The sequence below is a fragment of the Ochlerotatus camptorhynchus genome, unplaced genomic scaffold, assembly GCF_037179485.1.
Source record: "Ochlerotatus camptorhynchus isolate MF236.1 unplaced genomic scaffold, CSIRO-AGI_Acam_v1.1 ptg000328l, whole genome shotgun sequence".
In the NCBI taxonomy this organism is placed as follows: domain Eukaryota; kingdom Metazoa; phylum Arthropoda; class Insecta; order Diptera; family Culicidae; genus Ochlerotatus; species Ochlerotatus camptorhynchus.
The window spans coordinates 1,995,306-2,012,003 of NW_027040816.1; the positions used below are offsets into that span (position 1 = coordinate 1,995,306).

A 16,698-nucleotide genomic window follows, 5' to 3' on the forward strand; every position below is an offset into this window, starting at 1 on the left:
CACCCAATCAATACTCAATGTAATTTTTATTTTATTTACTTTTTTCTTTTCACTGACCTACATCAGCAGAATACAGAAAAAGTTGTGCTTATCTAAATGCTTAAGTAAGGGAAACGTAGATAATAAGGCGGAACTCATCGTTTGACTGCCGAGTGCAATGAAGAAGTGTTCGTTGCGTTGTACACTGATCATTGATCATTCGCTGCAGTTCGGTTTTCGATCGCTCTCTCGCGATGTTCGCATAGTTCGTTGCAATAGTGTTCGCGCTTTTCTTTCGCATTGTTTAGTGAAGCATCTTTCGACCCTAGCATGGGGAAACCACCGCGTGGTGACGCGGCTGCCATTCCGACCGGAAAACGAACCCGATCATCGAAGAAGCTGCTGGCGAACAACCTCAGTGCCGTTCTGGAAAATGGCGATGAACTGCAGGTGGAAAATAAAGAGGAACTGCCGCCTTTCTTCGTGAAGGGATACCCGCCCGGATTGACGGAGAAAATAGACTATTACATTACCGCCTTTGCACTGAAGCCTTCAAGTTGATGGTTCCAGTGATGAAAACTACAAGGCGCGTTCTACACGCTGCTGGAGAAAGAAAACGTGGAGTACTTCTTCCACGATATTGAGGCGAGCAAGCCGTTCAAGGTGGCCCTTCATGGACATCCGGACATGACAACCGATTCACTTTCGAATGAATTGAAGGTGAACGAACTCAAGTCAGTCCATATTTTCAAATGAATCGCTATGACAACACTCGTAACATATATGGTCCACCTTGAGAAGGATTCAACGATCCTCAAGGATCTGCAGAAGATTCGAGCTCTGTTCCACATCGTGGAAAATTGGGATGGATCAGTACAAGCCCGTCCACCGTTACATCACCCAATGCTCCAACTGGCTCCTGTTCGGACATAGTATGAAAAATTCGACAGTTAGCATGCATAAGGGCGTAAACGCGATGATCGATTCTCTTCGTCGAAGAGAATCGATCATCGCGTTTACGCCCTTATGCATGCTCACTGTCCAATTGCCATATGGCCTACTGATGCAACGGTTGTGACAGCAGCACGTGTTCGATGCCTGCGATGACCCAACATGCGCCAATTGTGAGACTGCTCAAGCAAGTCATGCCCAAAACGTGCGCAGTTCACTGCAATCCACAAAAGGGCCTCCATGCAGGCCGCAAAATCATACCGGTGAACAATGGGCAGAACTTTCCTGCCATCTACCCATCAACAATCGCTACGCTGCTGCTGCATCAGTCTCATCAACTGTTGAGGTGCCCAACCCTCCGGTATACAGAAATCGTCAATCGTATGCGACAACCGTTGCATCCCGCAGTACCGAACACAACACTGATCCACGTATTCACGCAGCTTGCCACACGTTTGCACAGTTGCAAAATTCAATGCGACCAGATTTACACTCTGGGTGTGGAAGTGTTGAAGCTAACCAACTGGAACGCTTGCTCGCTCAAGAGCAAGGAATTCGAGTTCGTTGAGTTTCTCAATGTACAAAACATTGGCGTTGCCATCATAACTGAAACCCACCTTAAGCCCGAAATTAACGTCTATCTTCCCGATTTCCGGCTCGTGAGGCTTGATCGAAGCAACTCTAGAGGAGAAGGAGGAATGGCCATCACTCTAAAGAAGAACATCGACTGTCCGCTGATGCCGAGCTTCCAGCTGAAGATAATGGAAGCTTCTACTCCTGTCAACATCAGGGACGGGTCGGCAGCAGACCTGCGACGAGATAAACATTATCAGCTGATTACAATTCTTAGCCCTCCAATTGTTTTTGTACATCAACGAACTCTTATTTTCAAAAAAATCTTCAATTGGGCGACACTGACGCAAGTTTGTTGGATTGCGGTTTTTTTTTGGTACATACGGGATATTTTGATTTTCCAAGAAGGCTAGTGTTTTCTCAGCATAATGCGATGATGCTTTATCCGACCAAAACACGTAGTTTTCGTCTGCGTGATATTTTTGAAGAAATGGAATCAATATTTTCTTCAAACATTGATTTTGGTACACTTCTTCGTTGATAGCCTTGGCTTAGAAATGCCTCTGTTCAAACTTGTGTTTGAACTTGAATCTTACATTTGGAGATGTTGTACAACTATTATCTGAATAATATAGATCATTTCCAGGAATGTGAGATATTGGGAGAGGAGAGTAACTTTCATCGTCCCAAACGAGACATATGCCAGAGTAATTTCTTGTCATCCAACGGTATTGGGTTTTCACGTTCGAAATTTTTTGATCAGTGTATTCTGGAGTTCTTGCATTCGGCTATTCTATTCAACATTTTTGCACATAACAAATGGTCAAGAAGCAGTTAAAATGAACTCTCGGACGAAATTGCAAATTAGGTTATATGAAACTTATTGGACATTATATCGTTACTGCCCTGGTGGATGCAGTAGATCCAATCATCTAACTCCAACACAATTTGGAGACCCTAGAATATATTGTGGTCAAGAAAACTTGTGCTGAATTATGAATTCAAGCTGAATGAACATGCAAATCATAGGAGGTGGGCAGATATGACCCATCCGTCCTGAAAGGTTTAAGAAAACGATGATGAGAGTAGACAGAACGCGTGTATAAGAAACGAAAAAGCCAGGAAAAGAATAATAATATTTAATAAAATCAAACGTTACATAGTTTTCGGAGCTGGACCAATCAAGTTTATATCAAAACATGAATTCCGTCCCATGTAACATTAGTCTTCTATGTTGATAGCGTTAGATTGAACATGGAAAATTACCACCGCGTACATTCAGTGCTCAACAAGTTCACCCCCGAAATTCGGAAACAATTTAAACAATTTTCAAAAATGTCATTCAAATTGGCATCCAAAATTTCCGGCGTGCAACTACACACACACACACACCCATAGCAAGACGGATGCGCATTCGTGGATTTCAACTGGGAACAAAATCGATCGCCGTTGGCAGCGAGAACAATAAACTTTTCCCATAAATAGTAATAACAACGAGTAAACTTTTCGTTACTAATTAAGTGTCACCACAGTGACTGTCAACAGAGCTTGCTATGTTTTAATAATAAAATCCACGAACCAACTCTCGTCGTCGTAAAGCTCGTGTTCATACGGGGGCAAGGTAATATCAATTTCATATCAAAAAGGGTTCTAGCTTTCCACAATGGGAATGGACATGGCCGTATGAAATGGCAAAACTGAAACTGTGGAAACACTACGAATGCATGAATCAATAATGAATATGAATTGAAAATGCGTCGAACGAGAGCTGCGGAAAGACACACGAAAATACTGAGCGAACATGTTTGCGGTCGTTTCGAAAATCAACTGCTGGTAATGAATTTTACGAATAATGATGATGAACGGAGGGAAGCCAAAACCAAGATCGAATATGAATTTTTCAATCAAACAACAACAACAACAACAACAAAAGGTCGGCCGGGGTAGATACGGACAAAAAGCGACGTGACACGATTCACGAAATACTTCTGGATGTGAACTAAATTTAGCGGGTGATGATGAGCATTGTTTGTTCGATGATGGATGGATGGATGGCATGGAATGCGAATGAATTGATAAACCAGAGAGAAAGGGAAAAAAGAGTGAGAGCTCATGCAAAAATACGAAACAACGAAAACACGAATCGAAGATTATTTTTTTTTTTTTCGTTTAAATGCAGCAAAGACAAAGAACATGAGAACAGTAACGAGTTAAAACCGGAAGAAAGTAGGTCAGTGCAACCGTTTAATGGTTAATAGTGAACGTTTGTTTCAGAGATATGTTTCGACAGTCATCTTCCACCCTAAGCTGTAAAATCATAGAGAATATACGGAGTCTTGATCTTAGAAATAAAATCCTCAACCACTGAACCGTGGGGGGAGGGGGTCTAGTGTCTCGGGGGAAGCAATCGTGATTGAAATATCGCACGGCCAAGAAACCAAACCTTCCCCCCACCGAACTCAGTCCCTACACCTCTTAGACTAAGGAGTAAAATAAAGAAAAAAGCCATGCAAAACTGACTATCTTCGTCGTCGGTCGGGCCCAGATCAATGGACGTTCTTTTGGTCTCAGTGTAGAGATCATCATCTTCGTCATCTTCGCCACCGTCGAGCCCATGATCACCTGATCCACCGGCACCACCACCGGCGCCTCCTGCACCTCCGGCTGAGCTGCCGCTTTCGGAGATGCCTTTCGAACCGCCGCCGATGCCTACGTTCGTGACACTGGTGCGACTGGAGCCTCGCGAGGAAGAGTCCTCGTCATCGTCGCCGTAGCCGGAGCCGGAAGATTCGTCGTCTTCCTTCTCTAGATCGTCGCGAATCTGCATGGGAAGAAAGGAAGAAAATGGTAAACGTGATTAGTAAGCATGGCCACACTCACATATAGGGAAAACAACCCAATTGTTGCGGTACGTTAGCAGCGTTAGAAGCCTATTGTTGTGTATGGAGGTCTCCATAAACAACAATAGGCTTCTAACGCTGCTAACGTATCGCAACAATAGGGCTGTTTCCCCTAGCATGCATTATATGTACTATTAACGAGCATTTTTTGTGCTGCAGCTGATGCAAATTTGGGATCTTTAGCGGCTCCAGGGAGGGGGGGGGGACTATTGTCACTTCATCGATGTCAATCACCTTTTGTCTATCGGAACTATGCTGCAGTTTTTGAAAAAAAAATAAGTTTCACGACACTAGTTTAAAGCTTCGGAATTTTTTTTTTGAAGTGGAACTGCGCTGACATTTTTGGATGCTCCCTGATGCTCTTGAAACATTTCTGAAGTTCTCTCACTTCTCCTGTCCAGATATTAATGAAACTGAGCGGTTTCATTACAAATGACGACTTTTTTAACCAACCTTTACTGATTAAGTTGAAATTTTGCAAAGTTATTCATTATTGCCCAACATGCCACTTTACACATTTGGTTCCTTATGTCGTTTTCGTTTTTGCGATGTAGATACACCGAAAACCGAAAAATTTCAGGGTGTAGGTATCGGTTGCACGTTTGTTTAAAAACAAAAATGATGATGAGCTGTCAATGACCCGCGCTTATTGCTGCTTACACTACACCGGTGTAGTGTTGTAAAAACGAAAACGACATAAGTATTGTACGCAACTAAGATTTCAAAAGGGCTTATGCAAAAATGATATCCATTAATTCAAAAATACCTATCAAGAGAACGATTTGGGATATTATTTGTGAGCTCCTGCGCTTTGGTCAAATAGCATAAAGGACGTCGTTGTGCCAATTTGGTCAAGGCACATTTCGAGTATGAGAGAGTGATTGCAGTTTGCTCAAAAGTGCCTGAGTAAAATGCAAGTACTTTCGATGATTACCCGTAGTTGTTATGCCACACACATCCATGGTCACACTTACATAGTTTGTGTATAGTAGGGTTGGTAATACCGGCACATTTTTCCTAAAACTGGTTTTACGGTATTGAAAATTCTAACACCGGTAAAACCGGTATTTGGACGAAGTTCTAAAAGAAATAAAAAGCTGCATAATTTGTATAAAACGCGTTTATTGGTCAACGATTGAATAAAAAAATGCACTATTCAAAGCTTGGCCTGTTCGTTAAAATAACCTTTGAAAACGCAAAGAGTGTTTATCGTATTATCTCCCAAACGAGAACGGAGCTTACTGACAAAGTTTCCGGATGCCGAAAATGCTCGTTCAGACTCCACTGATGTAGGACGTACAGTGCAAAGGGCATCGTAAATGATCTTCATGTATTTGCCTTTCAAACTCTCTGCATCGTAGTAGGCAAACTCTTGTCGAACAACTTTTGTCAAACTGTTTGCTGACGTTGACGTTGAGCCAGAACTAGAACTGCAAATTTCGACTGCTGCAACCGTCTTTCAAATTTTTCCATCACGGTCAAACCATCGTTCTCTGCATCAGCTGCATCATCTAGTCGATTGAGTTCCTCTCTTCGCTCGATCTCTGCATTCATTCCGTTCCCTTCCAAATCAATCAAACGATGTAGTATTTCAATCGACTGCTTCAACATGCCTCAGAAAAATCCCACCGACCTCGGCTGGGATTGAACCCAGACCCATCGAGGTGTTAGAAAGTAGTCACGCTTACCACTACACCACCGGCGCCGGCTAATACGACATGTTGTTGTACGTTGGTTCAAAGAGTAAATGGTATTAACATTGAGCTGTCCATAGTTGGGCATTGTTGAACTTGTGGTACTTGCTCAACATTTCATGTGAGTACCAAAGTAACCATATAATCACATAATAACTTTTAATGTAGGTTCAGAGTGAGACAATGTCACTGAGATATGGTTAGTTGGGTAACTTTAAAAAACTAATCCTGGTTGTATCTCTTTTTCGTTTGCATGTAACACTGCTTGATATTACTAACCGCACCGAGCCTTCATTCCGGGTGGTGAGGGAACCTGAAGTAGAAGAAGATGACAATGAGGCCCTTCTCGGAACGAGTATATTGTTGGTGGACCTCGTCCACTATTCAAGGTTGGATTCTGTGATGATTAGTATCACAAAAAGGTAAAATATGTAGCACGATCTTCATCGAAATGTAAGTATTATTGACAATAATCACAACAATCAACTCGTATATACATTGAAATACATATATAAAAGGGAAGGGACGGTCCAACAGGGCACCCGATTCAAGCGATTTGGACGGGGAGAGTGGGAATGCCAACTCCCTGTTAATATCATTTCGTGGATAAAGGGCGGGCTCTTCTTCCCACTCATTACGATATCGTCCTGTTTGGGGGCTTGTCTTTTTGACCAATTTGAGCAACTTGATCAGCCAGTTGCTGGAAGGAGATTCTTTATTGTTCCGTAGATGCGTATAGGCGACTTTGCCTATCGATCTACCCAATCCGTTTTTGGCCCTTCCTACAGCGACATGTTGAGGACAATCATCTTGATCAAGACAAACAGAGAAGAGAGCCCACTGCTGTCGGACTTAGTTTCCGTGCTACAATGGGTGGTAAACCACTATCATAGGGTGGAGCGCTACTTCGTCGTAATCGCCCATTTCCGTTCTATCGATCAGAAAAGATCAATAATATCAATGATTTCACCGTGCACAAATCAATAAAAGGCTTGTTCCGATGCGTTAGTCCATTAGCTACAACATAAATCCTGTTAGAGCGCATTGTCTGAATATTTACGCTCATTGTTCTCAAAACAATGGAAGCGCTCCTAGCGAATCCCCTTTTCTCCGTTTATGCGTAGGACGACGAAAATCTAATGGCATATTAATGCGTTAGAACGGAATTGAAACTCGTAGAACGAATTTAGAATCCAGAAGCAGTATTATATTTTAAACAATATCTCAACAATTTGTGACTCTTTATCAAATCCAACGGTACGTATGGAAAGGTGAATAAATTTAGAAGGCATCTTCGACAGAAATATTCCATTTTTTGTTTAAACTTGTTCAGAAAAGAGAGGTAAAGTGCGGGTTATGCTAAGTAGTACGGAAAAGAGATCAAAAACCCTATCATATTTTGGAATAATATTTGTGAGTGTCCAATGTTGTGATTTTTTTTTTAACGAAAAGCGCAATTAATTTCCTTGAACCTTGCAGCGGAACGAAAACATATTCATTGTGGCTGTGCTAGTAAACATCCAAATCGCTCTATGAATCAAAATTTAGCAGTCTTACATATTTGTACGCGAAAAAGTTTAAACAACATTAGAAGGACGCATCTTTACGAACTGGTGTGATCGGATAATGGCGATGACATGGTAACGCGTTTAGCGAAGCGTGAGCGTGTGCGTCTGTGCTGCTTTGATGAGCGTCCATGCAAAATGCTTGATGCAACGCTTGATGCACCTGTCATAGTAAACGCATTGCAATGCGCCAGCAATAGCGTCAAAGCACTCCTTGAAGTGTTTTCACGAGCGTGCACGCAAAAGACTGTTTTAGTGTCATTGAAATTATTACTGGATCTCAGTGAAAAACTTGCTGAGATTCAGTTAAATTTATGTTTGTTAGCTGAAATCTCGGCAATATTCCCGTTTGTTAGCTGAATCTTGGCAAGTTTTTCACTGAGATCCAGTAAAATAAAATACCGAGCTGCTCGGTGGTGCCCATCTCGGCAAAAAAATCAAGTATGTAGTTTCGACGGAATTTGAGTAGATCCTACTGAAAATTGGGTAGTTTATAATTAGCGTGAAGACCAGTGATTTTGACTGAGAACAAAACGTTGCGCTTTCAAAAACTCGTTGAGTATGTCATAGCACGCTTCATCATTTATTGAAATTAAACAAACGCGAACAACACGCGTTTCCGGAGTGATTTGAGATTTGGGCGTAATTGCATTTGTAAACAAACACGTCAATCGCCGATTTCTCGCGGATGAAAGCTCAATTTCGAAAACTAATAACACTACGAGGTAAAAGAATGATTCTTCTTTCATTTGGCATAGCTTGTTTATGAGATTGAGGTTTTATTCACGAGAAAACGGCGATTGACGTGTTTGTTTACAGAAGCAATTACGCCCATATCTCGAATCACTCCGGGTTTCTCGACGCTCCGCACGCTATTTTGAGGCAACTCAGTGACTGGGTGGATCGCACTCATTTTTGCATGCTGTATGGAGTTGTCAAAAACTGAGTAAACTGGTTTTGCTCCGATGAGTGGGATCTACCCATATTCTGGGTAAATGGTTCTGATATGATTTTTTCCTAAGTTCAATATGGCACACTTTGAAGTTGTGAACAGGCGATTTTTGCGCAGTGAGTTTGAATAAGATTTTAGAAGTGAAGCAGTTACGTAATGACCTGGATGGCGAAAACTATCAGCTGCTAGATGCAACTCTAACAAAAAAGTTCGTTGGTATCAATAAATACATAATTATCATTTTCATAATTCATATTCATTCATTTAATATTCTTCCTGGACGAAACAATTTATAGGGTTACGGTATGTAATGTGGGTCTAGTCCTTTCATTCGGCCTATCACGCAAATAAATAATTAATTAAGGAATATTACACAAAAAATAAGGAAAATATTGATCACTGATGATTGATAAATGTGTACCACACACAAATCAATTTATATCACAACATTTCAATACATTTTCAGCTCTCGTAAGTAATAAAACTGGTTGAGAATATCACTCTGTTCGGAGTTTTTAGCCGCCATGACTTCTAAGGTTAAGATGGGAAGGTTGCACTGACGATCATCAAATGGCCTGATTATGGCATTTATTGAATGGAATTACCTGATAATACACACTAGACGTAAAACTCACAGTTACTGTTTGAATATTTTATGTTTATTTTAATTGTTTAACAACGTTTTCACAAGTAAATCATGGACCCAACTTTAGGGACACATTTCTTTTCTATGTTCCTAACTTTGGCCCATGAAATTCATTTGACAGCATATAGCAATAAGAGTAACGTCAACAATGTGGTTTGCATTTGGATGATAAGGAACGAACAGGAAGGGAGATTTTTTCTGCCAAATCTGTATAATGAACATCACAATGTTTTGATTTAGATATTCTGCGGTCGAAAGACGATAAGCGAAATTTTTAATTTTTAATTTTTAACTTGAGTGATTTAATGTAGTTTTCGTAAAATTTTCTCTAAGAAATGTTTTGAGGAATGAAGAGTATTAAGTTAACAGTGATAGTGATAAAAAAAAATACATAAGAAAACGTTACCAAGAGCGTTTTTTTTGAGAATCAAACAGGATAGGACGAAGTTGCATCCATAAATAGACCCAATTTGGGGACAATAGACCGATATTACATACATTTCCCTGGTGAGTTTTTGTCTTAAAAAAAGTAAGTTTTTCAACTTTTTGCGGTTCCTGATAGCAAACGACATGATAAGCATATCTAAGCATACCATTTAGCAGTAGAATATCGTTTGCAGGTAAATTAATTGATGAGTTATGATTAAAAACGTAATCTATGGCTGCATATTAGACCGAGGTTAGGGACGTATACCCTATATAAAGCATTTATGGGGAATTCATTCGTTTCTTCCGAAATGGGTAAGGTTTACTCAGTTGAAAAATGTCATAATCTGAGTAACCGTTACCTAGTTTCCTCAATAGGCACGTTTACTCAAATTTTCAAGCATGTTTACTTATTTTTGAGTAACTTCCCTTTTGGCTGGACTGAGTGATTTTCGACTCAAAAATGAGTAGCCTCAAAATAGCGTGCGCGTTACTATGTCTTCGGCCTAACACGGTAACCGCAAAATACCCAATAATGACTACTAATTAAGCATTTTCGAGATCGAGGTAGACTGGGACTACCCATTAAATGAGTAAAAATATTACCCATTTATGAGTATTTGTTACTCAAAAATGAATACTTACTACTTATTGTTGTATTTGTAATTACTGATAAATGGGTAAAATTTTACTCATTTAATGGGTAGTCTCAGTCTCCCTCGAAAATGCTTACTTTGTAGTCAATATTGGGTATTTTGCGGTTACCGTGAAGAGTGGCAGGCCTCAATGAACGACGAACCGTGGAATTTGAAAAGGAACACGGCGAATGAGAACGACCCAAATTTGAGGTTAGTTCACTCATAATCGCCAAAAGTGCAGGAACTCAGCGATGAGTAAATTTGCCTCATATTTTCCCAGGTTTTTCCAGGAAAAAATTCCCGAATTTGAGAAAAGTAAAGATTGGATTCACTCAGTCTATTGGTACTACTCCGAGACTGAATAAAATTTTCGTCAATTTCCTCATTTTCCGGCAGATTTTTTAGGTTTTCCACAGAAAACCATGAGACAAATTTTACTCATCGCTGAGTTCCTGCACTTTTGGCGATTATGAGTGAACTAAACTCAAATTTGCGTGCTCATTCGCCGTGAAGATAAGTGACGCGGTGGAAGAAGTAACCTTTACAATTGTTACAGAAACCAACAGAGAAAGACATCGAACTGATTTAACGGCAACGACTTTTAGCACAAAACAACGGACACGAATTGGATCATGGAATGTATTGACGTTAGCCCAGCAGGATAAACTGGCACAACTCGCCAACGAGGCACGACGCATGAAGCTAGAAATCCTGGGACTGAGTGAAGTTCGTTGGCCAAACTTTGGAGAACACAAACTGCCGTCGGGACAGGTACCACTATACTCTGGTATTCGAGGTGAAAACGCTCCCCGCCATCGTGGAGTTGGTCTCCTACTTAGCGTCCAGGCAAGTGCTGCGCTCATCAAGTGGGAGCCTATTAATGAGAGGATAATCGTTGCCAGATTTAGAACACGGGTTCGTAACCTTACCATAATCCAATGTTATGCGCCAACCGATGCTGCCGAGCTACAGGACAAGGAGAATTTTTACAGTCAACTGAATGCCGTCGTGGATAAGGTTCCAAAGGGTGACATAAAGATCTACACTGGCGACTTCAATGCGAAGATCGGCTCCGACAACACGGACTATGAGCGTGTCATGGGACGCCATGGTCTCGGCGAAATGAGCGAGAACGGTGAGCTGTTTGCAAAATTTTGTGGCAATAACGACATGGTGATCGGGGGCTCGCTCTTCCCCCATCGGCCAGTGCACAAAGTCACGTGGGTTTCCCGTGATGGACATACCGAGAATCAGATCGACCACATCTGCATCAGCCGAAAATGGAGACGGAGCCTTCTTGATGTCCGGAATAAACGCAGCGCCGACATCGCGTCTGATCATCACCTTCTAATCGGTGAAATCCGCCTACGCATGGCGCGGATTCAGCGACGGGAGGAGAGACTCGGGCGGCGGTTCAACACACGCCGACTTGAAGATCCAGCGGTAAAAAGGCCTTTTGTTCATGAACTTGAGACTCGAGCTGCGGACGTTCCAGAAGGTGGCAGCGTAGAAGAACAATGGACGGCCATCAAGAATGCCCTTATAGAAACAAGCGAGAACAACTTGGGTGAGCTGCGCACCCAGAGGAAAGAGTGGATCACAGATGAAACCTGGCGGAAGATTGAGGAGCGTAGAGAAGCAAAAGCCGCAATAGAGCGGGCGAGAACCAGAGGAGCCAAGAACGAAGCCCGTCAACGGTACTCGGCTCTAGAGAAGGAAGTCAAGCGCTCTTGCAGACGGGACAAGCGAGCGTGGGTGAACTCCCTGGCCGACGAAGGAGAGAAAGCCGCAAACACTGGCGATATACGCCTCCTCTACGATATCTCACGACGCCTGTGTGGAGCAAGGATGAACCCGAGGATGCCAGTGAAGGACACGACTGGACAATTGCTTACCGACCCCACTGACCAGCTGAAACGCTGGTTTGAGCACTTCGAACAACTTCTTCAAGTTTCGACGGCCAACCAGCCTTCAACATCTCGGCATGATCCGCCTAGGGTGCGGCGCATCACTGGCGTCAATTCCGAGGCCCCATCACTGCAGGAGATTGAAGCAGCTATCCGAAGCATGAAATCCAACAAGGCTCCAGGGGTCGATCGCATATCAGCAGAGATGCTCAAAGCTGACCCCATGCTATCCGCACAAATGTTGCATCAACTATTCTCTAATATCTGGGACACCGCGACTTTTCCGGCCGACTGGATGCAGGGCATCTTAGTGAAGGTCCCAAAGAAGGGGGATCTGACTGTGTGCGACAATTGGTGAGGCATCATGTTACTGTGTATTGTTCTCAAAGTTCTGTGCAAAGTTATCCTGAATCGGATACAGGAGAAGATCGACGCGACTCTCCGACGGCAGCAGGCAGGATTCCGTGCCGGAAGATCTTGTGTGGACCATATTGTCACGCTCCGCATCATCCTGGAGCAGGTCAATGAATTCCAAGAGTCCCTTTATTTGGTATTCATTGACTACGAAAAAGCGAGAATCTGTGGGGCGCCCTGAGACGCAAGGGAGTCCTGGATAAAATCGTCAACCTCATCGAAGCGCAGTATGAGGCTTTCACGTGCAGAGTTCTGCATAACGGAGCCTTGTCCGACCCTATCCGGGTAGTCACTGGTGTGAGACAAGGATGTATACTATCACCGCTACTGTTTCTCATCGTAATCGACGAGATCATGGTAGGTGCAATTGACCGTGTACCGAACCGTGGGCTGCTTTGGCAGCCTATCACCATGGAGCATCTCAACGACTTCGATTTGGCTGATGATGTTGCTCTACTAGCACAACGGCGCTCTGATATGCAGAGTATGCTCAATGACCTAGCCGAACGCTCCTCTGCGGCGGGTCTCACCATCAACGTCAACAAGACCAAATCGTTGGATATCAACACGGGCAACCCTTCCAACTTAACGGTAGCGAGGCAAGCAGTGGAGAAGGTCTAAAGTTTCCAATATCTTGGCAGCCAAATAGCGTCGAACGGCGGGACCAAGAGCGACATAGGTGCACGAATCAAGAAGGCTAGGGCTGCCTTTGCGAGTTTACGAAACGTATGGAGATCCAACCAGATAAGTCAACGCACCAAAATCCGAATTTTCAACTCGAACGTGAAATCTGTGTTGTTATACGCCGGCGAGACGTGGTGTGTATCAGCGGAGAACACTCAAAAGCTGCAGGTCTTCATCAACCGATGCCTGCGGTATATAATTCGTGCCTGGTGGCCTCACAACTGGATCTCGAATGCCGAGCTCCATCGTCGATGTCATCAGAAGCCGATAACAACAGAAATTCGAGAGCGAAAGTGGAGGTGGGTCGGCCACACACTTCGACGGGGCGGAAACGAAATCTGCAAGCAAGCGCTGGATTGGAATCCAGCAGGACATCGCAGCAGAGGCAGACCCAGGGGCTCATGGTGGCGGAGCCACAATAAGGAAATTAAGCAAGTCGATAGAAATCTGACCTGGGCCCAGGTCAAGGCAAAAGCGAGCAGCCGCCCAGGATGGAAGTCTTTCACGTTGGCCCTTGCAAGTACCCATTTAATGAGTATGAGTATGGAATCCATACTAAGTTGTCAAAAAATGGGTATTTTTAAAAATTGAAAAATGGTTAAACTTTTTATTCACTATAAAAAATGTCTTCTTGCAATAAAAATGGGTAAACACATTCATTATTATTTCGGTGACATCTCGAAAAAAAAAAACACGGTTCAAAACGATACGCGAAGGAAGCTTGAACGGAAGTTTGACTGTGCTAGCAGATTCCATCTGGCCGGTGTTAAGTCAGGTGAAAGATTTTTTCATGCAAATAGTGCTCCGGACAGACATCTCTTTATTGCAGCAGCACGACGAAAAACAGCAAACCGAGGTGATTTTCACGAGGTAAGAGCTAGAAGTGGGATGTGTTCCATTCTCAGTTCCGTTTCAGGTTAGCGGAATAAAAGTACAGGAGATTGACGTTAGCTTCTATTAGTGGAGACTGGCGAGTGAATGTCCAGTACTGAGTTTCAACAAATTTTGCAGGATGGCCGTGGAACCAGTGGAAGTCCATCGAATATCAGGATGGTTCGGTAATGGAAGACAGTGACTACACACTACTAAAAAGTCATGTAAATTTCGGTTCCATGAGACCGACACATGTAAGCGGGCCTTTTGACATAAGAATCAGAAAGAAAACGTGAAAATCAATTCAATCAAACGTTCTCTTCGGTTTGAGAACACAATTTTACATGAAATGTATGTTTACGTTCTATGATTTACGTCTCGTGTAAAAGTAGTTATTTCTAAGTGTGTAGAATTGAAATTTGAACAGCCGGAACCGAGGCCAGAACAGCCTTTCCTCGCTTAAAGGGTCACAGGTGACAACCTTTAACACATATTTGAGTGTTAAACATAAAACTATATAAACGATTCTTATTTGTTTTTCTTTTGACTACTCTTAATATTCCCATAAAGCAATTTTGTTGATAAAATGAGTACCGTACCTTCATGAGAACATGAAGGTTACAAAGTACCTATTTTTTTAAGTATGCGTCAAATACTCATTAATGAGTAATATTGGGTTTACTCATTTAATGAGATAAGCCACTTTTCTTCAAAATGAGTATTTTTTACCCATTAATGGGTACTTTCAAGTTAGCGTGAAGACACGGATCGCAAATGCGTCTACTATTGTTGGTTTGCCTAACGTGGACCCTACACTATTGCTTTTATTAACAATAATTTTATTGTCAATATATTCTATATTGTCGTCAATACATCGGTATTGACAATATTTCTGTGTTCACATCAATATTATTGTCAATAATTCCCCTTCGCGTAAATATATTGATACGTGTGGGGTTCACTCTAAGCCGTAGCTCAGCGAATGGCGAGAAATGTAGAAGAAGCGCAAAATCGAATTATTTAGCATCAGTCGTGGGAGATATAATCCCGTGCACGAGAAGAGAGCCGCTCTCATGCAGCACTACTTCAGGAACAGCGAGAGCAATATATAACGAATTGTGCTTCGCTGTAAGGATCAGCAACCTTGATATTCTACAAAGACGTAGTCCTAAGTCAAAAGGAGGGACTTCGGATGTAAATCTAATTTCATATAAAGAGGTACCAGACATGTTTTGCAGTGTCAGGTGCTCAATTTTGATGACTGTGAAAGGGATTTCTTTGTTTTTTTTACAGCACTGTTCTCTGTGAGTAACTAACGGAAAACACATTATGCGTAATTTCCAACAGATATCACCGCACAGAACAGCGGTGACATCTGATAAAAATTAATGCAGAAGATTGACTAAATGGATAATCGAGAAAAAAAATATACCAACAGTGAACGTTTGGTAAAAATGTAATGGTAGAACTTAAGCCGGTCGTGAAAAGTGATGATAAAAAAGAGTCGAGTATTAGTACAAGACACCGAAGAAGTCTGCACATTGTAGATGAAATACGCGTATCTGTCAAGGATAAGACAATAAGCTAGTTGAATTAAATGGAAATTACTAATCCTTCTCTCTCTCTCTCTCTTTATACAGGTATTCCACTAAGACACCCACATCATGAGGATAAAAAATTAATTCATCCTAGTGAAAATGTTAGATCTGCTTCCGATTATTCTTAGTTAATCTTTCGCAAAGACCTTCGAACTTAACCAACATTTTAATTTAGCGCAAAATTCACCAGATAGCTCCTTCAACAACTTAGTCAAACTTTGTCAACAAACTCTTTACCCGCCAGGCACTTCAGTGTGCCAAGGATCGGCGATAAAAACATAATAATTTTCCATTAAAGAAGGAACACCTAATTATGAATAAAACATTAACCTGTGTGTTTGCGCGTTCTCCCATCTTTCTCTTCCCTTAAAATAAAATTCCATCCCTTTCGCTCCGCCCCTTACCCAAGAGTTTGGTTGGAAAACAAAGTTCGCTTCATTTTTGCCCTCACCGCCAATGGCCGTGCGTTTGTTGGATAAAATGTATGAATCACGTCCATTGTACATTATCACTCACGGGACCGTGATCCATTACGGTCTACAGGCACCCGTTTCACCCCAAGCATCCCCATGTAGTGTGTTTGTGTGTGCCTCGTTCCCATCTGACCCCATTATGTTTCGGTACGGGTGAAAAGTGTTCCCATTTTCCAAAAGAAACGCCTTGATGTGCTCGTTGAATGAAATATTCAGTTATTGCAGCTTCCGGGAAATTGTGTACTACTAATACTAGGTGTTCCTGGGCTGCGCTCGGTTCGGTTCCGCATTCCCAAGAAAGAGAAGCTCACATAAATGCTCGGTACTCGCTAGCAACAGCAAGGCCACTAAATTATGCACGAAATTTGTTCTGAAAGCAAAAGTTCTTACCAAAAAAAAAATCGACATGAACCACCCCGATCTGC

General features: G+C 42.2%; 1 protein-coding gene across 2 annotated transcripts in view; it reads right to left on the reverse strand.

The window, feature by feature from the left end:
* The window catches only part of Sdc (Syndecan), a 117,779-nt gene that overhangs the window by 31,040 nt on the left and 70,041 nt on the right, over positions 1-16,698 (reverse strand). The window contains exon 3 of one of the 2 annotated variants that reach the window (XM_065230175.1): positions 4,126-4,324. In XM_065230175.1, the coding sequence (XP_065086247.1) occupies positions 4,126-4,324 (199 nt within the window). Of the gene's footprint in view, positions 1-4,023; positions 4,325-16,698 lie in introns of both variants that reach the window. The other variant, XM_065230174.1, reaches the window with a different exon arrangement.